Source organism: Sciurus vulgaris (genome assembly GCF_902686455.1).
Source record: "Sciurus vulgaris genome assembly, chromosome: 8".
In the NCBI taxonomy this organism is placed as follows: Eukaryota; Metazoa; Chordata; class Mammalia; order Rodentia; family Sciuridae; genus Sciurus; species Sciurus vulgaris.
Window position 1 is genome coordinate 45191865 of NC_136468.1, and position 23648 is coordinate 45215512.

Consider the following 23648-nt stretch of genomic DNA (forward strand, 5'->3'; position numbering starts at 1 on the left):
ATTTCCTTCTTTAGTGTTCTGTAATTTTCACTGTAGAGGTCTTTCACCTCTTTTGTTAGACTGATTCCCAAATATTTTTTTTTTGAGGCTATTGTGAATAGGATAGTTTCCCTAATTTCTCTTTCAGCTGATTAATCACTGATGCAGAGGAGTGCAATTGATTTATGGGTGTTAATTTTATATCTTGCCACTTTGCAGAATTCATTTATGAGTTCTAAAAGTTTTTTGGTGGAATTTTTGTGTTTTCTAAATACAGAATCATATCATCAGCAAATAGGGATAGTTTGAATTCTTCTTTACCTATTGGTATTCCTTTAATTTCTTTCTTTTCCTTACTACTCTGGCTAGTTTCCAGGACTATGTTGAATATAAGTGGTGAAAGAGGGCATTCCCTGTCTTGTTCCAGTGTTTAGAGGGAATGCTTTCAATTTTTTCTTTTAGAGTGATGTTGGCCTTGGGTTTAATACACACAGCTTCCACAATGTGGGAGTATGTTCCTACCATCCTTAGTGTTTCTAGTGTTTTGATCATGAATGGATGCTATATTTTCTCAAATGCTTTTTCTACATTTACTGAGATAAGCATGTGATACTTGTTTTTAAGTATGTTGATGTAATTGATTTCCATATGTTGAATCAACCTTGCATCTCTGGAATGAACCTCACTTCATCATAGTGCACTATCTTTTTAATGTCTCTGTATATGATTTGCCAGTATTTTATTAAAAATTTTTGCATCTATGTTGATCAGGAATATTGGACTGAAATTTTCTTTCCTTGATGTGTCATTGTCTGGTTTTGGTACCAGGGTGATATTAGCTTCGTAGAATGAGTTTGGAGGGGTTCCCTCCTTTTCTATTTAATGGAATAATTTGAGATGGATTGGTACACGTTCTTCTTTGAAGATCCAACAGAACTCCACTGAGAATCTGTCTGGTCCTGGGCTTTTCTTGGTTGGTAGACTTTTGGTGGTGTCTTCAATTTCATTGCTTGAAACTGATCTGTTTAAATTGTGTACGGCCTCCTGATTCAATTTGGGTAGGCCATAAATCTCTAGAAATTTGTCGATGTCTTCAAGATTTTCTATTTTATTAGAGTAAACATTTTAAAAATAGATTTGATTATTGTATTTCATTAGTTTCCACTGTGATATTTCCTTTTTCATCATGAATTTTAGTAATATGAGTTCTCTCTCTCTTGTTCTAATTGTTAGCTTGGCTAAGGGTTTATCGATTTTATTTATTTTTTTTCAAAAATTCAACTTTTTGTTTTATCAATTTTTTGGATTGTTTCTTTTGTTTCAATTTCATTAATTTCAGCTCTGATTTTAATTATTTCCTGTCTTCTACTGCTTTTGGTGTTGATTTGATCTATTTCTAGGTCTTTAAGATGTAATGTTAGGTTATTTATTTGTTAACTTTCTATTCTTTTATGGAATGAACTCAATGCAATGAACTTTCCTCTTAGCAATGCCTTCAGAGTGTCTAGAAATTTTAACATATTGTATCACTATTCTCATTTCCCTTTAGCTATTTTTTTTATTTCATCCCTGATTTCTTTTGCTATCCATTGGTCGTGTGATACCATATTATTTTGTGTCCAGGTGTTAGAGTAGCTTCTATTTTTAATTTTATTGTTTATTTCTAATTTTATTCCATTATGATCTGATAGGATGCAAGGTATTATCTCTATTTTTTTGTATTTGCTAAGAGATGTTTTGTGATCTAAGATATGGTCTATTTTAGAGAAGAGTACACATGCTGCTGAAAAGAAAGTGTATTCAGTCATTGATGAATGAAATATTCTATATGTGTCTGTTAAGTCTAAATTATTAATTGTATTTTTTAGTTCTATAGTTTCTTTATTTAGTTTTTGTTTGGAGGATCTATCCAGTGGTGAGAGAGATGTGTTAAAGTCACCCGGTATCATTGTGTTGTGGTCTATTTGATTCTTGAAGTTGAAAAGGGTTTGTTTGATGTATGGAGATGCTCCATTGTTTGGGGCATAAATATTTACAACTGTTATGTCTTCCAACTGTGTTTTTAAAAGGGGTCCTACACTGGATTAGACAAAGGGGAATAAAGGGAAGGGAAAGGGGATAGGAATAAAAAAAAGACAGTGGAATGAATCAGACATAACTTTCCTATGTTCTTATATGAATTAGGGCCAGTGTAACTCCACAACATCTACAACCACAAAAATGGGAAGTTATACTCCATGTATGTGTGATATGTCAAAATATATTCTATTGTCATGTATAACTAAAAAAGAAACAAAAAAAAATTTTTAAAGGGATTCTACATTATATACAACTACAAGAACAGGATCCTCATTAGAGTAAGTTATACTGCATGTATATAACAAGATGTCAAAATACATTCTACTGTCATGTACATCTAAAAAAAACAAATAAAAGGGCTGGGGATCTGGTTCAGTGGTTAAGAGTCCCTGCGTTCAATGCCTGGTACAAAAATAAAAATAAAAATAAAATGAATAAAAGAGGTCCTAGAACCTGAAACACAAAATTCCTCCTTACATCCCACTAGCCAGGAACTTCATCACAATCCCATATCTAAATGCCAAATGGTCACACAACAAGATAAAGAATACTGTTATTAAGAAAGGGAAACAAGCATTGAGAAACACCTAGCTCACATCATGTTACAGCTAAAGTAAGTGGAATAAAGATAAACTCTAAGGAGTTGATAACACGACTTACAGCCCGATGGTCCCATATAGTTAAATAGTTTGTTGGTGTTTCTCTTGTTTATTGCATTAGCTTGGTTCAAGTATACCTGCATACTTTTCCAGTAATGTATTCAAGACATAATGCTGTGCTTAATTTTTTATTATAATTCTCAATGTTGATGAAACTATAAAAAACTATTCTCATTTTTAAAAACTGTTGATATATCTATAATTCTAAAACCCAAAATCACTAGTTTACTCTTTTTAAATAGTCTGATAACATTTCTCAAAAGAACACATAAAAATGCCCAACAATTATCTTTGGCAATCAGGGAAATACAAATCAAAACTACCCTGAGATTTCATCTCCCTGAAATTACAAAGACAATCATGAAAAATACAAATAATAAGTGCTGGTAAGGGTGCGAGGAAAAATGAACACTTATACACAGTTCATGGTATTGTAAGTTAGTATATTTCATTATGAAAATCAGCATGGAGGTTTCTCAAAATACTAGCAATGGGAACTACCATATGACCCAGTTGTACCACTCCTTGGTTATTATAGAGAACTAAAGTCAGGATACTGTAGTGACACATATTCACGTTTACAGTGGCACAATTCACAATAGCAAAGTTATGGAACCAGCCTAGGTGTCTCTCAACAGATGAATGGATAAAGAAAATGTGTTATATACACAGTTTATTCATTCATGAAGAACAACAAAATTATGTAATTTGCAGGAAAATGGATTTAACTAGAGAACATCATGTTAAGTGAAAAAAGCCAAACTCAAAGTCAAGGATTGTATGTTTACTCTCCTATGTGGAAGCTAGAGAGAAAAAAGGAAAGGAAGAAAAGGTGGGGGTCTCATAAAAATAGAAGGGAGACCAGAGAGACCAGTAAAGAACACTAAGGTGGTCAGGGGAAGAAAAGAAGGAGGGAAGTGGGGGAAAAAGAGGTAGAGGAAAATGAAAATTGCCCAAATTCTATAATGTACAGGTATGAATATACCACAATGAATCCCACTATTGATATAATTATAATGCACCAATAAATTTGTTTGAAAATAATAAAATGTTGTGATAGTTCTTTATTGAAAAGGGGATAAAATTCTGACATTTCAGAATGTCACATAATACCCATCACAACCACCTTTCTAGTCTAGTTTATCATCAGTGGCCCTGATAACACTCTCTACAATAAGCCAACAACTTTTTTTTTTTTTTTTTTTACTGGCTCTGAGTATGGATCAGATTCCTGTAAAACTATGTAACTTACATAGCCTATCCCACCACCTGGGAAGGTTTTGCTGTCCACCAAGTCTTATAAAATAATTTTCCCCAAAATTCTCAAATGTGAACATGTATAAATATTTTAAAACTGCTTGTTTAAAATGCTGCTTCTATGGCTTTATCTGCAAAGATTCTGTTTCACTAGGTACAGGTTGGCCCACAAATCTGCAACATCCTTACTAAGCAGCAGAGCCTTCAGGACAGAGATGTGCACTTACTGACTACTACAATAAGAAAAAACTGCTATCACATTAATTTATCATTTTTTATGCCTTGTTTTCTTACATAACACTCTCCCAAGATAACAGCATAATTCTCTTGTGATACAATGAAGGAATAAGACACATTTTTTGAAAAAAAAAAAAATCACATTTGTAAAGATCAATTTGTAAATAATAACTCTTCCTAATATACTTTGGTTTAGTACAATGGGAAAACAAGATGCTGAATAATGACAATCAGTTAATATAAAAGAATAATAACTATATTTGTTCCTTGATATCCACAGGCAGTTAGTTCCAGGACTCCCATGAGGTATTCTCAGATGTTCAAGTCCTTATATAAAATAGTGTACTATATGCATGCAGCCTACATAATTCCTTTCATATACTTTAAATCATCTCTAGCTTACTTAAAATACCTAATACAATGTAAATGACACATAAATGGTTGTTATACCATACTGTTTAGGAAGTAATGCAAGAAAAAAACTGTACATGTTCAGAACAAATATTTTTTCCTTAATATTTTTGATCTATAGTTGATTGAATCTGTGGATGCCAACAAATGTCAACTGTGTTATCAAGATCACAAAAAGAAAGCAGAGCTAGGTGGCACTTACCTGTAATCCTAGCTACTTGGGAGGCTGAGGCAGGAGGATGGCAAATTTGAGGCCAGCTTCAGCAACATAACAGAGAACCTTTCTCAAAATAAAATAAAAAGGTCTGGGGATATCACTCAGTGATAGAGTGCTTGCCTAGCAAGTGTGCGGCTCTGGCCCCAGTACCATTTAAAAAAAATTACCAAAAAGACATTGAAGTCTTCCAACACTATCTTAATTACTTTAATACAAGGCTCATACTTGTACATTCTACTCAGATTCTCATCTTCACACTTATTTCCTCAACAGAATGAAATAAATACAAACTTTAAGTAAAACTATAAAAGCTATTTATCACATTTTTTCCAGTTAAATAGTCTCTAATGTGGAAGTTATACCATTAGGAAAATCTATAAGGATCTACCAAAGGAAACTCCATTTACATAATATGGTGCATACACATAAAATTTTCCTTACTAAAACTGTACTAAGTGCAATAAAGTAGCACCACAGTAAACCAGTCAACTCCCCACTCAGTAGTTATAACTAAAAATATGACTGCCTAAAGGCTTTAATCCAATAAAAAGGGTAACTTAGATGTTGCATTGAAAAGTTTATAGTTGTTAATCTAATTTCACCTAAAGTCAATCTAGATATGCTATGGCTAAAGACAAAAAGTCACAGGTCACTTGGAATTCACGTTTATATAATAATTTAACAAGATGTTTCACAACTGGTCCACTGACTTAAAACAAACAAACCTGTTTCCAAATTAATTACATGCAGAAACAAATTTCATTTCTTAGAATTGTTAAGTTTTCTGCTTTAATGTACTGGAGGAAGTATGTCTACCCAAAAATTGTGCGGTCTTATTTGCTTTTTGTTTGTCTGTTTATGGCTTAACTAAAGTGGAAGAGAGATTGTATCTTTGTATTTTATGAGGTCTTTTGCAAAGTGTCTTAACATATTATTTGACAGTATACAATTACTAAATTATAGGGAGTGAAGTACACAGTACTCCTCAGCCCTGCATATACTCTAGAACCATCTGGGGAACTCTAGGGGAAAAAACAAGAAACAAAAAAACCACCAACTTCTCAGCTAAATCCCTGGCCCATCTAATCAGAACCTAGGGAAAGGCCCCAGCACCAGCATATTCTCAAAGTGTCCCCTAATGCATAGCAGGTTAGAACCACAAACTTAGGGAGACAGAAGCCCAATTTACATCTGAGTCAACAAAAAATGAGGGCTCAGTTCTGTCCCTCAGCATAGTTGGCATCTCTCCCTTGCCTGGTGCAATTGCAATTGCAATTCCCTCTCACTCTGTTCATTCAAGGAAATAAAGGAGGAGTACACCCTACATGGGAGCAGACTTGCTAACCTCTCAGAAACCAAAACACTGCTGGATTATCAGGTAGACCAGAATTATGTAAAATGAATGTAAAAGTTCTGTTAATTCTACCCGTTAGACACACAACTCCAAATTTCTTAATGGGAAAATAAGCAATTTTACTGCATAATGAAGTTAATTGAAAAATCCTGGCACACTTGCTTTAGAATTTAAAGGTCAAGAGTAAAAACACAAAGATCACTACATAAGTTAAATGCACATGAGTTTTTCTGGATAACAGTACATGGGCAAGGAGATAGCCATAAGATAAATTATTTTTTTAATCCATAAACATTCTATTTTTTTTTTTTAAGATTTGGTATATTTCTTCTGTAAGAACATGGAGTAAAAATACCAAGGAAATGCGGAAAACCTATTCAATTTTTTTCATCGTTGTTCTAATTAAAGCCTTCAGTCCTATACAGAATTAAAGTTCCTTACTGTACTTCATTCCCTGGAATGTAGATTTTCAATGTACACAGCTAAGTTTCCATTTATAAATAAAAGAAACAAAACAGAGATGAAGAGATTATCTTTAAAAGTTCCAAATAAAAAGTGGATAGTCTAACTGAAGTATGCATACATAGTTTGTTTTCCAGGATGAAAAATGTGTAATAGGAAAGAATCTTAAAAATAACCCACTGCTTTCTGAAATCTGATTTGTCATCTAAAGTAGAAAACAGAAAGACTAAATTACATATTTCAAGATCAATACTTATAAAAGATAAAAATTTTTGCTGTAAATTACCAAACTGGTTTTAAATCTAATGATTTTACAAAGTAATTAGCTTAGTGGAAACAGAAGTTCTTATGCCCTACTTTAAGAAGCACCTGCATATTCTGAAAAACAGAATACTATAACCCAACTTCTATTGTACTATAACTCAACTTCTTTAATCTCTGTAATAGTGCTTACCCAATTTCATTCTGCCTGCTCCAAAGCTACGTTCAGTATTTGGTCAACAATGTTGATGAATGTAACAACAATAACCTAAATTATTCCTTTCATTTTTACATCCTATGATTTTGCTGTTATTTTTACTTATTTTTGCTATGTCATAATAAGCTAATTCATGCCTTTGTCTTGGTTTTGGAAGGAATTATATGCCAACATCCAGGCAATACCCTTTCCTCATTTAAAATAACTATGAGGTTGCACACTACACTAGTAAATTTGTAATCAACTTAAAGATAATGTGTTAAAAGTACAATTAAATATGTCATAACAGAAGAAAACCCTGGTAATTACAAATAGTGCCATACATGCTGGGTTTTTAAACAGTAGCATAAAACTATGAAAAATCGCCACCCAGTGATGCAAATGAAAACTGCAATTTGTTTTTGTGTAAAATGAGCACCCTGGAGGATTACTTCAACTTCATTACTGAATGAAGTAACAGCTATTACCTTCTTATGTGAATACAAATGGTTACAAGGGGAAGGATGTTTTTCTACTAGGTTTCTCCCATCCCATTCTTTTTCAGCACTCTGGACATTTTACAAAGGTTAAAAGCTTTGGAAATCTTAATAGGGAGAAAGGCTTTCCATTCAAATGCGAGCTAATTGTGTAGGAACAGCCCAGATATTCCTATTATCAACAAAAGTGCCTATGCTCTGCCTAGATCCTCCATTTAAAGTCACCATGAGTTGATTTCATCAACTCAGCAATGCCATCTAATAATTGTGATCTAAAACCTATTAGCATTAATCAGAACATTAGCCTAAAGAAAAGGTATTCTCAAATGGGAAAAAAAAAAAATTAGTTATTTTATAGCTTTAACAACATAATTGACTATTCTTTTTCAGAAGCAGGTTATAAAGGCCACATAAGGACATAATCTAACAAATTCTGTTGAGTCCATATTGATAAGAAGCTGTTGCTATAATTGTTTCTAAGTCTTTACTTAGTTGTATCACATAAAAGTCAAAAAACACACAAAACTAAATATTTTTTTCCTATAATATACCTATTGTACATGATGCTTAGTAAGAAAATATTTAGGTGGCTATATGCTAATCAAAACGTGTGCATGTATGGTGCTATGTTTTTTTTAATATATTTATTTTAATTAAAAATCATAAATTTACATAGGGCAATATTGTTTGATTCATTCTGTTATTTTTTCCCTTCCCCCCCAACCCTCCCACCCCTCTTTTCCCTCTATACAGTCCTTCCTTCCTCCATTCTTACCACCCTCCATATCCCTAACCCTAAACCTAACCCTAACGCTAAACCCTCCTATCCCCCCTTATATGTCCTCAACCGCTTACCAGCGAGATCATTCGTCCTTTAGTTTTTTGAGATTGGCTTATCTCACTTAGCATGATATTCTCCAATTTCATCCATTTGCCTGCAAATGCCATAATTTTATCATTCTTCATGGCAGAGTAATATTCCATTGTATATATATGCCACAGTTTCTTTATCCATTCATCAACTGAAGGGCATCTCGGTTGGTTCCACAATCTGGCTATAGTGAATTGAGCAGCTATGAACATTGATGTGGCTGTATCTCTGTAGTATGATGATTTTAAGTCCTTTGGGTATAGACCAAGGAGTGGGATAGCTGGGTCAAATGGTGGTTCCATTCCAAGCTTTCTGAGGAATCTCCATACTGCTTTCCAGAGTGGCTGCACTAATTTGCAACCCCACCAGCAATGTAGGAGTGTACCTTTTTCCCCACATCCTCGCCAACAACTATTGTTGCTTGTGTTCTTGATAATCGCCATTCTAATTGGGGTGAGATGAAATCTTAGGGTAGTTTTGATTTGCATTTCTCTTATTCCTAGAGATGTTGAACATTTTTTCATATATCTGTTGATTGCTTGTAGATCTTCTGTGAAGTGTCTGTTCATTTCCTTAGCCCATTTGTTGATTGGATTATTTGTATTCTTGGTGTAGAGTTTTGGTGCTATGTTAATAATAAAAGTATCAGAAGTATTTCATGTGTGCCATTTAACCAACTTGACACTTTGCAAAATATTTTCAACAATATGACATCCTATCCTTAACAGAGTTTACCATACAATTTTTTTTTTTTTTTTTTTTTTAAGTACCAGGGACTGAACCCAAGGGTGCTTAACCACTCAGTCGCATCACCAGACCTTTTTATTTTTTTATTTAGGTTGCTTACAGCTAAGTTTTTGAGGCTGGCTTCAAACCTGTGATCTTCCTGCCTCAGCCTCCCCAGCTACTAGGATTACAGTATGTGCCACCATGTTCGGCTTACCATACTATTTTTAAAGATAATTAATTAGATTCTTAATAATGTCAGGAATTTTACCAGTAAATTCAGTTAAATCCTTAACTGTTGAAAATTTTGTTGTTTATTAATTAAACAATGAATATCACCTTTGCTCAATTTCAAGGTATTACTGTTATCTGCGATATTTTTAAATTACTTAAAGTATTAATAAAAATAATGAGGTAGCCAGAACTTCTTACTCCTGTTTTTCTGTATCAGTTATTTTTTTAAGTTTAAATATTTAAAATACATGGCAATATAACATCAAACAACAACAATAAAACTACCAGCATGGACAGTCCAGTGTTTAGAAGGACAGGCTCTGAAATCAGACTGCCTGGGTTAATTCCAGATCTGCTACATACTAGAGAGAGAAACCTGGAAAAGTTAAGTCCTCATCTACATGTAGAAATAGTACCACCTCATTCACAAGCTTGTTTTAAGTATGTTATACACATTAATTCATTCAATCTTCCAATACCTTTCCTAGATAAGCTAAGTGACACCTGGAGGGGTTAAATAATTTGCCCAAGGTAGAAATTCTAATAAGTGGCGGAACCAGATGTCAATTGAAGTAGTCTGACTCCAGAGTCAGCTCTCTTATCTGCACTTCCCTGTAGAGCCTCTGAGATACTCCTGAGGAATAAGGGAGATGAAAAGAGAAAGAAGACAGAAGAGAGAGCTCAGAGATGATGCTGACTGGTATCATAAAAACTTCAGGAGAGTAAGCCCAAGAATAATAGGTGCATACCCATTTTTCATAGAAAATGGTGAAGAATGTGCACCTGGAGGGAAAAAGGGCTGAACAGAGACAATCATCAGCAGAACTAGAGTAATTCTGATAAAAAGTAACACCAACGGCCATTTCACTTGTGATCAAACTTGTCTCTGAAACAGTCTCAAGTGGCAGGCAACAGAAATAAATGTAAATAAGATGTACACAAAGTTTTTGAGGTCTAGCATTTGAAATTGTATGTATTCTCAAAAATGCCAGTGCACCCCACTCACATTCTTTAAATAAATACAAGGTAACAAAAAGAATAATGGTCAATTTCTAATCATGTAACGACAAAAAAAGCAAAGTTCTCTGCATATGTCTTAACACTACGGAGATGTTAGAACAAGAAATACAGAACAGAGTTTGGAAACCAGGCTTTGTTGGAAAAAAATTTCTGAGAAAAGAATTTATGACGAATTTATTGTGAAGTAGATACTTCCCAGGAGACCTGAGGTATATCTGGAGATTTTCTGTTAGACTAATTCAGAAAGTGACAGGAAAGCAATGAGCATCTTTTAAGGACAGTACTAAATGGGGTTGACAGAACCAGTTCTAATTTGGAAACCGAGGCACATATTCACAACTCAGTAAGAAAGAAGGGTCAGATAAGCAGTCAGATCCAAGGGACCAGATCTTATCCCAGTCAGAAAGATGGCCACTAAAAAGACCCATCCTGGTACAACTCTGACCACCCTAATCACTGCCTTGCCCTATGTCTTATGCGACAGTCTCAGAAAAACACAAAGGCCTTCAAAACTTGGCGGTGAAGGTTGGAAATTCTATGGTAAAGCTTATCCATGAGAAAACCTCTATTCTGATTTCCCAGAGATGAAGATCAATAAATGGAAAAGAGTCAGAGAGCTAAAACCCATATGTCATTTCTGCAAAAAACTAAATCCTACAGAGAAGGGTTGATGAGGAAGAGACCCAACCAACCCTACTGCTATTGAATGTGAAGTAGCAGACTCCAGACTGACTGGGTCACTTCAGTCTGACAGGAAGTAAGAGGTAGGATATCTAGAAAGATATACTACCCTGAGGAATATCCCAGGGAGGGGACTTCACTAAGTTGCTGAGACTGGCCTCAGCCTCATGTAACTTGGATTACAGGGGTTCACTACCATGCTAATTTACAAATTTAATAAGATGTACACAGCCAAACCAATATGTAAAAAGAATCTAATTTGATAACATTGTTGCTGAACTCTATTTTTACAGACTTTGCTTTTTAAAATATATACATAAATTCATTCTGAAATTAGTAAGAAATATTCTAAAAACTAATCATATTTATCAAGTAATTTTTAAGGGAAAAGCAATTCATCTAATTATGATTTCATTTCTTAAAAAGACTCACCTAAGAGGACGAATCCATCTGCTTCTGTCTCTGGAACTGAGGGCTTTTTAGATTCTGGAGACTTCCTGAAGAAGTGAAACATTGCTGCTGCCGCTGCTGCTATCTGAAATAGAAATGCTATATAACATTAAACTCAGATAAAACTGTAAAACTCACAGTAACTACTCACAATATAAAACTGTAAATATCTCAGTAACTACTCTTAAGAATCATATTGCCAGACTTAGAACCATCAGTCTTCTCTAGGTATCAGAAGTCAAAACTAGAAATTAAGGAACATGAACTTCAGTCTAGAATAATGTGCACCTTTAAATCTACAATATAACCTCTTTTGATTTCTGAAGATTCAGAATATCCAAGACATTGCTTCATGTAAAACTAAAACAAACAGATAATGCCAGAATCTGGAAGGATTTCACTAGCCATGAAACACTGTTCATCCTGTTCATCCTGTAACTAACTAAGTGTGTTCATCCTGTAACTAACTAAAGTCTCATAAAACTAAGGCCACACATAAAAAGAATGGAAGGTACTTCAAACAACCTCTACTGTTGGTTACCTGATTCAAACTCAAAGAGTGTACAAATTATAAAACTGCAGCTGACATTGAATTCCCGGATCTTTATGTTGGTAAAATCACTGCCCCTGACAAACACACACACACACACACACACACACACACACACACACTCACATCCTCCTCCTACTCCCATCTTTGGAATGCACATCTTTGCACATTCAAGGAGAGTAAAACTTCTAGAAAACAAGTGGGATGAAAGTTGAAGGGTGGTTGCAACAAGTTACATTCTGAGCATAGTCCCTTATAAGGAGAAAAACATAAGAGAAGGCAAAGAAAGGAAGAATCCTGGTGGCAATAAGCACTTCACATTTTAGTTTTTATATATTCCACCCATATAAGAAAATCAAGAGTAGGTAAGATATAACATGAGTGAAAGTGTTCTAAAAGCTGAGAATTTAATTGGAATTATGTAGGTTCCCTGAACTGAGTGGTAGATCCATAAGGTATTAACTTCAATATAAGTGGGTAAAAGGAACATGTTTGTTGACAGGCAACATGCCTGTCAGATTTCACTTTATACACACACACACACACACACACACACACACATTTATTTATTTTAGTTGTAGAGAGACACAATACCTTTATCTTATTTATTTTTATGTGGTGCTGAGGATCGAACCCAGTGCTTCACATGTGAGAGGTGAGAGCTCTACCACTGAGTCACAACCCCAGCACCAGATTTCACTTTTAAAAGGAACAAAAAATAAAGAGGAAAAATACCAGCCATGTGAAAAAAAGAAAATATTCCAATAAAGGAAAAAGGAACTGCCTCTGAAATCCACAAAGAAAAGGCTTGCTGGATATAGTGACAGAGACAAAGAAGGGTCTAAAAATAGTTTGGCACCCACTTTAGAGGACAAGGAGGCACAGCCTCCATGAAACTGGTAAAAAACAAGATTAGATGAAAACACAAAAGGCAAAAATGAACCAACAAGGAGTCAAGTTAAAAAAGTAACTAAGACAAAGAGAAACTCATGCAAGGAAAACAAAGTCAGAAAAGTACCACTTAAATCAAAAGCAGTAAAGAAAGAAAAGAGTTCAAAATCAAAGACATAAAGGCTAGGAATGGAACCACCATATGACCCAGCTATTCCACTCCTCTATTTATCCTAAAGAATTAAAAGCAGAATATTATAGTGATACATTCATACCCATGTTTATAGCAATATAATTTATAATAGCCAGTCACAAATCATCAGTCAAGGTGTCCCTCAACAGATGAATGGATAAAATTACTGTGACCAAAATATGTGACCAAAACAGTTAGATGAGGAAAAGTATTGGTGGTTTCATGGTTTCAGAGTTCTCAGTTCATAAATGTTTGACTGCATTGCTCTGGGCCCATGACCAAAGGGCATGGGGTGGCAGGGAGTGGGGGTGATGCTCATCTCAGGGCAGCCAGGAAACAACTGGAGAGAAGGAAAGAGGCCAAAGGGAAAATGAACCCTTCCAATCATGACCCATCTGTCTAGTTACCACCATTCAGTCCATTCAAACTAGGATGAACTAATGAAGTTACAATTCTCACAATGTCCCCATCACCTCTGAATATTTCTGCATATTAAACCTTATATCCAAACCACAAAGAAGTATACATACACAACAGTTTTATTCAATCATAAAAAAGAAAGCAATTATGTCATTTGCAGGAAAATGGATGAAACTTAAGAACATATGTTAAGCAAAATAAGCCAAACACAGAAAGTCAAGGGTCATTATGTTTTCTCTCATACATATGAGAGAAAAAAGAAAAAAAAAAAAAAAGGCAGGGTGAGGGGAAAATCTCAGAATATAGGAAGGATACCAATAGATTAGAGGAAGGAGATCAAGGAGAGGAGCAGAGGGAAAGGGGAGTTATCAGGGAATAAAACTGCCCAAATTATATTGTTATATCGTGTGCATGTACAATTATATAAAAATGAATCCCACTGTTAGATATAATTATAATACACATTTTTTTAAAAAATTCAAAGACTTTTTAGATTGTAAAAAGCAATCACTTCTCAGCTCCACACACTTAAATATAAAACTGAGAAGGCCTCTGAAGTAAAAACAGCTGATTAAAACTCAACCTCAGGTAAGGATCAAATCAAAGCCATCATACCTTATATTAAAATCTCACCACAGACTATCTTGACAGTAGATTCTTGTGCTTAGACTAACCTGGTACAAAAAAAAAAAAAAAAAAAAGGACAGTCTCCAACTGAAAGCCTGATAGAGCCAAGGAAACATGTACAGAGGTGAAGGGGGAAAAAGAGAGAGAGAGAGAGAGAGAGAGAGAAATACAAGAAATCTCAGAACTATATCAAGCAAAAATCATACTTCTGGCTATTGTGACACCTGAAGCTTACTGCAGTCAAATAGAATACAGTTTCCAAGGAGGGTTTATTCTCTAATGTAACAAGAAGTTGCTAGAAAAAGAAGAAACTCCAGAAGGATGGAGCCAGCAGACATGGAAAAGAATGCACAGAGAAATTCTCCCAAAAAGAATGTGGACATGATTAAGGAACGTTGTCCAACCCAACATAGGGGTCACCCAAACTGCTATGACCCATGACTGATATATATCTCAGATCCTTCCATTTTCTGAATGGAATTGTTCTGGGAAATTATCCTTCCCAGTTCTACCATAGAGTGAGGGGATGGGCAGGATATATATATATACCTTACCTGTTTAGTTCTGAAGTGTTCAGAGCAACAGGTGCCACATCTGAACCTAATGAGGGGACTCTTATACATCACCCAGAGATACTGAGTTTTGGGCCTAATGTTAAAACTGAATGGGGCAATTTCAGCAAATGTTCTTTGGGGAGAGTTGAGTGATTATGCCCATGGTAGGAAGAGAGACCTGAACATGTGGTGAACACAAGAACCATGGAATCATTAGTGTAGGTCACCAGCTCTGTTTTATGGAGAAAAAATAAGGCAATTTTCTACTTTTCTAGGAGTCAGGTGTGACCATATGACTTGCTTTGCTCATTGTGTCTCATGCTATTAGAGTGTTATAACAAGAACTTATGTGGACACAGAAGGAGAGGCCCCTAAAAAATGGTTCTCCTAACATATAAAGAAGAGCCTTTTGATAAAAGACATAAATTTCCAATACCTTTTCATATCTGGTCACAAAATAAAAATGGAACAACATAGAAATCACAAAAATGATTCCAATAAGCTATTCTCCAACCCCAAAAGTTTGGATACATTTTCAGAAAAATCAGACCAAATTCAGCTGTAATGCAAGAGAGCATCTTGTTTTGTTTAATTTCATTTTGTGAAGCTGGGGTTTGGACCTGGGACCTCATGAGCTATACCCTCAGCCCAAGAATCTTTTTTTTTTTTTTTTTTTTTTTTTCTGAGTGTGGTAGTGCACACCTTATTCCCAGGTACTCTGAAGGCTGAGACTGGAGTTTAAGACCTTGTCTCAAAATAAAATTTTTAAAAAGGCTGAGGATATATCTAAGTATTGCAGAGCACCTGTCATGGATTCAATTCCCAATACTACAATAAAAAAAAGAAAAAAAGAAAAGAAATCCTTTTTAGTATATTTTGTATAGAAGTTATAACATACAATTAAGTAAAACAGTTACACTTTTCATGATCTAAAACATCATATTTACACAAAACACAGCTGCAGCAGTTTGTTAGAGAGTATGACTTACTGGCAAAGCATAATATTTCATTCTGTCCCTCCACAACATCAGGACATTATAGAATCCCAAACACATTGGAGAAGGAGGAATAATTCAGGTTCCAAGATTCAAGAAACTTCAGGCATGGAAGAAATGGATCAAGAATAAGGCAGAGGGCTGGGGATATAGCTCAGTTGGTAGAGTACTTGCCTTGCAAGCAGAAGGCCCTGGGTTCAATCCCCAGCACTGCCAAAAAATTAAAAAATAAGGCAGAGATCAGAGACCATGGCAAGAGTTAGAATGGCATGAGGATAACTGCTACAATATCCATTGGAAACAGCTTTGGAATTGTTACAGAAATATCAATTACCCTTCTACCCACCACTCCAACAACCTGACCATGTTCTGAAGACATTTACCTTAACTCCTTTCTCAATTACAGTTCATTTCTAGATGTTTTTTCATGGGAACATGGTTCAAATTTTACAATACAAGTCCTGAGACTACTCTGTATTACCTATACTTCTGCTGACATTTATGATTCATCCCCTTAGGCACCTAAAGTCTGTCGAACCATATACCTTAGGCTAACCTCTCCAATACATGAAAAGACCATGTGCTCATACTAAAATCTGCACTTGAATTATCTTTATTCCATTATATTCTTTTCATATCCTCAAAACCAAATACTAATATAAAAATGTAACTCTGGGGGAGGGCAAGCAAATATCATTCTAAGATCTTCCCTCTGTCAGTGTTTACCAATACAGCAGTCAGATTTAGTTCCTAAGACTAGTAACTGTAAAGGAAAAGAGGAATAACTGCAAATACTTCTGACATATTTTATGTTCCTACAATGTGTCAGGTACTATATAAAAATGGCTTATATATGCTACCCTACCTCCTATAATCCTACAAAACCCTGCCAGATATGCATAATTATTCACATTGTATAAGTGAAAGAATTCAAATAAAAGTAGGTTAAGTATTACTCCATGTTTACATAGCAAGTAAACAGTAGGGCTGATTCTTTTTTTTTTTTTTTTAAGACATGTCTCCCTATGTTGCCGAAACTGGCCATGAACTGAGCTCAAGAGATCCTCTTGCCTCAGTCTCCTGAGTAGTTGGGACTTTAAGTGCATACCACCACACCCAGCTAGAGCTTAATTTTAAATCAAGTCCTTTTGGTACCCAAACTGAATGTTTTTCATCAATAAAAAAAAACAGAGACAAGAAGCTCTTAAAATTTATGTGTTGGACTTTCTTTAATACTCCTCAATATTAGTCAAATGCATTTGAGTAAATCCATTTCTCTTTTTCAGTTGTCAATAGACCTTTATTTTACTTATTTATATATGGTGCTGAGAATTGAACCTAGGGCCTCATACATGTTAGGCAAGCACTCTACCAGTGAGCTACAGTCTCAGGTCGAGTAATTCCATTTCTAACAATCCCTAATTTTTCAAGCCTTACCTAGCTCTATGTTCTGAAAACATTTACTAATCTATATTCAAGGCTTTAATTTACTTCATATTTACATTCTGTAAACATTAAGTGCTTAGGCCAGCTAATGATCTAGCACTACAGATACAGTAATAGACCTATTTATGGGGGAACAAACTGCAACCTCAGCCCATGATATATCTGAGGCAATTCCTAGCAAAACAGGGTAATTTAAGACTACAATCCCCAAAGTGAAGAAAGTCTCTGATAGTACTGCTGCTCCAAGTCTAGTATAAAAGTCCCAACCAAGCACTCTTGCTTCTGAGGTACATGGCCTTGACAGTTGTATGACTTCTAACTAGAGTTCCGGAGCATGTTCTAATCTTGTTTCCTTCTTTACAATTTTCAGCACTTTTAAAATTGTCTACAATGAGCAAGTTTTACATTTATAGGCAGGAAGAGATATCAAAATTTATTCTTAAAAATCCACTATTTGCTAACAGCAACACTCTTGCATGACTGAGTTAGAACTCACCCAAAATACCTCCCACTTTCACACAAAGGTATCCTGGAGTTATTTGGGGTATAAAGAATTCACTTGCCCCAGTCACAGGCTGGGAAAAAATTCCTGAAAATCACATAGTTGCTAATGAACACATATCTACAATATATAAAGAACCCTTAAAACTCAATAATGAAGCAAGTCATGGTGACACATTCCTATACTAGTTACTGGAGAAGCTGAGGCAGGAAATCGCAAGTTCAAGGCCAACCTGAACAACTTAGAAAAATTCTGTCTCAAAATGAAATTTAAAAAATAAAATAAAAAGGCTGGGGATGTAGCTCAATGGTATAGCAACTGCCTAGTTCTGAGTTCAATCCCCAGTAACACACGCACACAAAAATTAAATAAATAAATAAATAATGACAATAACTCAGTAAAAACTTGGCAGAAAGATAATGAGCAACCATTTCATCAAGGAAAACATGTGGATGGAAAATAAATACATTGAAAGATGCTCAATGTTATTAGTCATTTAAAAAATGCAAATTAAAATCAATGAAATATTACTACATACCTATTAGAATATTTAAAATAAAAGACTTGTCATGCTCTTGTGGTTTGGATCTGGATTGTCCCCCAAAGGGCTCATGTGTTGAAAGCATGGTCCTCAATGCAGCAAGGTAGGGCTTTGATTCAATCAGAGGGCTCTGATTTCATCAGTAAAAATTAATCCATTGATGGCTGAGTGGACTACTGGGAGGTGGGACCTAGATGGAGAAAGCAGGTCACTGGGGACATGTCCTGGAAGGATTTATCTTCTCCCCAGCCCCCCAACCCCTTCTTCCTGGATGCCATAAGCTGCGCAGCTTAATTTCTGCCATGCTCTTCTGCCATGATGTTTTGCCTCACCTCAGGTCCAAAGACACGGTGCTAGCAAACAATGGACTGAAACTATCAGTCGAAATAAATCTTTCTTTCTATAAGTTCTTCTTGTCATTCATTTTAGAAACAGGAACAGAAAGCTGACTAACATACAAGTATTAGTGAGGATGTAGAGCAACTAGAACTTTTGTACACTGGTGGCAACAGTGTACAACCACTCTGGACAACAGTTTGGTAGTTTCTAATCAACATAAACATATGCCTACACAATTACTCGGTCCCTCTACTTCTAGGTATTTATCTAAGAAAAGGAAAGCATATGTCCACCTAACACAAAAATCCCAACAAGTCATGATAGTTTTTTTTCTAATAGTCACCCAAATGTTCAACAATAGGTAGATGGATAAACAAACTGTGGCATAGTCATAATACTATTCAGCAATAAAAGAGAATGAAGTACTAATATATACTACAACTTATATGAATCTAAAAAAATAGCCTAAGTAAAAGAAGTCAAAATAAGAGTTAATACTGTATGATTTCATTCATACGAATTTCTAGAACAAGCAAACTAATGTTTAGTCACAGAAAGTAATGTGAATTGACAGTGGTTGCCTCAGGAGGAGTAGACACCAGAGGGAGGACAAGAGAAAGGAATTTCAAAGAAACACAAGGCAACTAATGGGGGTGATAGATATGTTTACCATTCTGACTTTTACTTTCAGCAGTGTAAAGATGTGTCAAAACTCATTAAATTGTACACTTTCATTATGTCTTACTTATTGATAAACCTAATAAAGCTATAAAAATTCATCATTAGTATATTTAGACATGTTTTAGTTCACAATTATTCAGAAAATTGTCTCAAATTTCTTAAGCCCTTTGTGTGTTACAGATAACAGTCTTTGTATGAAGAAGCAAAATGATTCTATGTATTCAACACAAAACCAACAAAAGCGCAATGCATTCACTTTTAATGGCATACACAGAATGCTTACATAAGGGCTTGCCTGACTACTGGACAGGATGGATCTTATTGCTCTGGGTGGTGGGGGACATGGCAGACCACATAATATGTTCTTTTTCACTATTACTCCAAGGCTTCCTTTTTAATTAATATTATCCATGATAAAAAATTAAAGCAATATAATTTCTACTTTATCTCTTAATTTCATCAGAACACTAGGTTAATGTAAATATATCGAAAGGAGTGAAATTCCTATGTGCTTGATAAACAGGAGACACCATAGAGAGAATATGTATATATGTAAACACACACATACACAGTTTTATCTACAGATTTGTGCTAATATTCAATATGTAAATTTTATACTGCTAAAAAGTTAAACTTCTGAACAATGTTTAATCTTTTATATGTAGTGCATTGAAATGCATGAGTATGCAAAAGAATACAAATTTTGATAAAAGTTTACTAAGTCCTCCTGACAAATACTAAAAATAGTATAAGATTGTGGTCCATGCATTTTGTAGCTTTAACCTTGAAGACAATAATACATTACCTAAACCAGAACAAAATATTTCAGAAACATCAATGAGAATTGGAAGCATCCTAGTAGGATTTTAAGTCATCTGATGAGTAGAGTGTAAATAAAAATGAAGGAGAAAAGGAAGGCCTTTCCTATAAAAAAAAAAAAAAAAAGAACAATATAAATAGGGCAAAGTGTGTATCAAGTTCAGCAAAGGGAGTAACTTCACCAGAGTCAAGCAGATATGCAATAGAAATCAAAACTGCAAAAGGAGGATAAAGACAAATTATAAGAGGGTTAAAAAGCAAGAAAATGGTAGACCATTTACAGCAGCATACAGGTTTGGTTGAATATTATTGTGTGGCATAGGGTCTTAAGCAAAGAATAAATTTAACAAAATGCTGGAGCGACTGACTAAGGGGAGCAGAGTATCAAGCAGTTAGAGAGTTAAAGAGAAAAGAAACTGAAATTAAGGCAGGAGAAATGAGAATGAAAAAAGAAGGGGATGGGAATATGGCCCAGTGACTATCACTTCTACAAAATACAAATAGAAAAGATCTAGTAAAATATGATTAAGTTTCAAGTCTGAGGGACAAATGAAAGTGATATGAATAAGGAAAACAGGAAGTGTTTGTTAAGAAAACGATTAACAAACTGCATTTCAATCTAATTTTTTAACAAACTGGAAATCCAACTACTATATTTAAAAAATCCCATTTTTTGATAAGAGTAACCAGTTCACAATTTTTTTAAAATACTGTGCAGACTGAATAAATCCTATATAAACTGGATTTAGCCTCCAGTGGCAAAGTTTTAAACATAGGATGGGAATTTTTAATAGCCTAAATCTAACAAGGATAATTTCCATAAGGAAAAATAATGAAAAATTGTAGCTTGCTCATCCTGGTTCTCTCCACTTGTGCTTGTTTTGGCTATTTTCTAGTTCTGCAGTGACAGGAAATAATTTGTTGATAACAGATGGTCATACAAATACTTCCTGTCCCTAAACGTGTTTCTGGTAGAATGCATTAATTATCACCCTGGGGATACTGATTCCACATTTATAAATTCAACATTTCTTATTTGACCACAGATGCATGATGTTTTCAGGTTTTCTTTGTTTCTGTTTTTTGTTTTTGCCAGTAAAATTGCTTGTATAAAGGAATAAGAAAGTTTTTCATTGTTTACAGCTTTCTTCTATTCTAGTTTGAGCCAAAGACATACTGAATGTAGAAGAATGAGCAGAGTACAAGGTCTTGAATCACTCGTGACAGGACTAACATTACTCTCAAGCAATAATTTAATAATACTTTGTAACTGTAGGTTATATTTTCTGAACACAACTTGAAATCAAGCTAATCTGTGTGGCAGATGAAAGAACATAAACACCAAAAGCGTAAAAGGACTCTAAGTCACGTGCCTAATATTTGGCCATCTCTCTTACATATGAAGTAGAAAATAGTTTTAGTCTAGTACATTTAATTAACTGACTTTCATTCAGCATTTATAACATGAATTTAGATTTTTTTCTCACAAAGTTGGTATACATTTGTAGACCCATACCCTATCTCTAACCATATAAATATTACTGTAGAGTCACAAACCTCTGGAAATACCACTTCCCTCAACAATTTTCAAAAGAGAATAATAACTTAAAGCAACCAAGGTTTTGTTGGGGATCTGCTAACTTTTACATTAGAGAATATCAGAATATTAAGGAATGAAGAAACAAGGTATATGGATAAAGTAGTTTAAAGAACATTTCAGAGAAAAGACTTTGTTCCTAATACACTACAGTATTTTAGTAGAAAAGCAATGCAAAAATCAATTTCCTTTTAAACCAGTTGCAGCCAAGTACACTGACACATGCCTGTAAACCCAGCAACTCCGAAGGCTGAGAGAGGATTGTAAATTCAAGGCCTGCTTCAGCAACTCAATGAGGACCTAAGCAACTTAGCAAGACCCTGTCTTAAAATAAAAAATAAAAAAGGACTGCAGGCACAAATCCTAGCCCAGCCAGGCCCACCACCTGCAGTCTCCAGTGACACCATGGCCTAGTCAGAGGTCTAGTGCCCCCACTGCAGCTGGCCATCACCAATGTGTAGCGTCACCTCTGCCCACTATCAGGGATTATTTTCCACCTAGAGGCCACCATCCCTAGTGGGGCAGCTCCCTTCTTGGGACACTGCATTATCAAGTGCCTCTCAGACATCAGACTACTGAAGACTAGGAGGTTTGAACATTATAGTTTTATTATAGAATTTCTTTTATTAGTAGTATTATTACTATTATTCTGATTATTCCTACTTTTCTTTTTTTAATTATTTTTCTCACTCTAAGTTCCTCTTTTCTAATCTGTTTCCTTGGACACTCTTCCTCCATGTTCTTAGGATAACAACCAATTTGTTTTGATTGTGCTTTCACTATTCCTATGATATAGCACCTCTATTGACTCACTTACCATCTCATTGACATCCCTCATCCTACATTCCTCCTCATCCTTTTTGTCTACCATGAGAAAATGTGAACCTTATTGGAAACTTATTGGTTATACTGTAGATAATAATCAAACTAATTATCTCTGTTTATTAAGATAATACAGTTAATATATGAATAGGGATTATTTGGGTTAAGGATGCATAGTTTGTATTGTGTGCTGCTAATATTGATCTCCCACTTTAAGGTGAGGTACTGGAAACCTGCAAGGACACTATAAGCCTATAAGGGGGAAACTGCAATACCTTGGATTCCCACAATGCTAGAGAGGAAGATACATGAACAATGTGAAAAAACAAGGTAAAAAAGTGTCCCAAACAAAACTAAATGCTATATCAATAAAACTCAAGGACAACATGGTAGAAGAAATATCAGAAAGGGAGTTCAGAATGTACACAATTAAAATGAGCTGAGAACCAAAGGATGTTATAAAAGAGTAAATGCAGGCAAAGAACAACACTCCAATAAACAGTTAAAAGAGCAAATGCAGGAAGTAAAGGGACTTCAAAAAGAGAGATTCTGAAAACAAAACCTAATAGAAATTCTTGAAATGAAGGAAACAATAAACCAAATTAAAAACTCAACAGAAAGCATAACCAACAGACTAGATCATTTGGAAGACAGAAACTCAGACAATGAAGACAAAATATTTAATTTTGAAAACAAAGTTGACTAAACAGAGATGATGGTAAGAAATTATGAATGGAACATCCAAGAATCATGGGACATCATGAAAAGACCAAATTTAAGAATTATTGGGGTAGAAGAAGGCACAAAAAATACAAACTAAAGGAATGAACAACCTGTTCAACAAAATAATGTCACAAAATTTCCCAGATCTGAAAAATAAAATGGAAAATCAAGAAGCTTTCAGAACACCAAATGTACAAAATTACAAAAGACCCACACCAAGGCACATTATAATGAAAATGTTCAACATCCAAAATAAAGACACAATTTGAAAGGTTGCAAAAGAAAGAACATCAGATTGCATATAAGGGGAAACCAAATCTGAAGTCAGATTTCTCAGCCAGGACCCTAAAAGCTAGA

At 34.8% G+C, this 23648-nt stretch overlaps 1 protein-coding gene across 1 annotated transcript in view; it reads right to left on the reverse strand.

Moving 5' to 3' along the window:
* The window catches only part of UMAD1 (UBAP1-MVB12-associated (UMA) domain containing 1), a 277343-nt gene that overhangs the window by 218470 nt on the left and 35225 nt on the right, over positions 1 to 23648 (reverse strand). Inside the window, exon 2 of the mRNA XM_079151821.1 lies at positions 11574 to 11676. Coding sequence (XP_079007947.1) covers positions 11574 to 11655 — 82 coding nt within the window. The 5' untranslated portion in view covers positions 11656 to 11676. The remainder of the gene's footprint in view (positions 1 to 11573; positions 11677 to 23648) is intronic.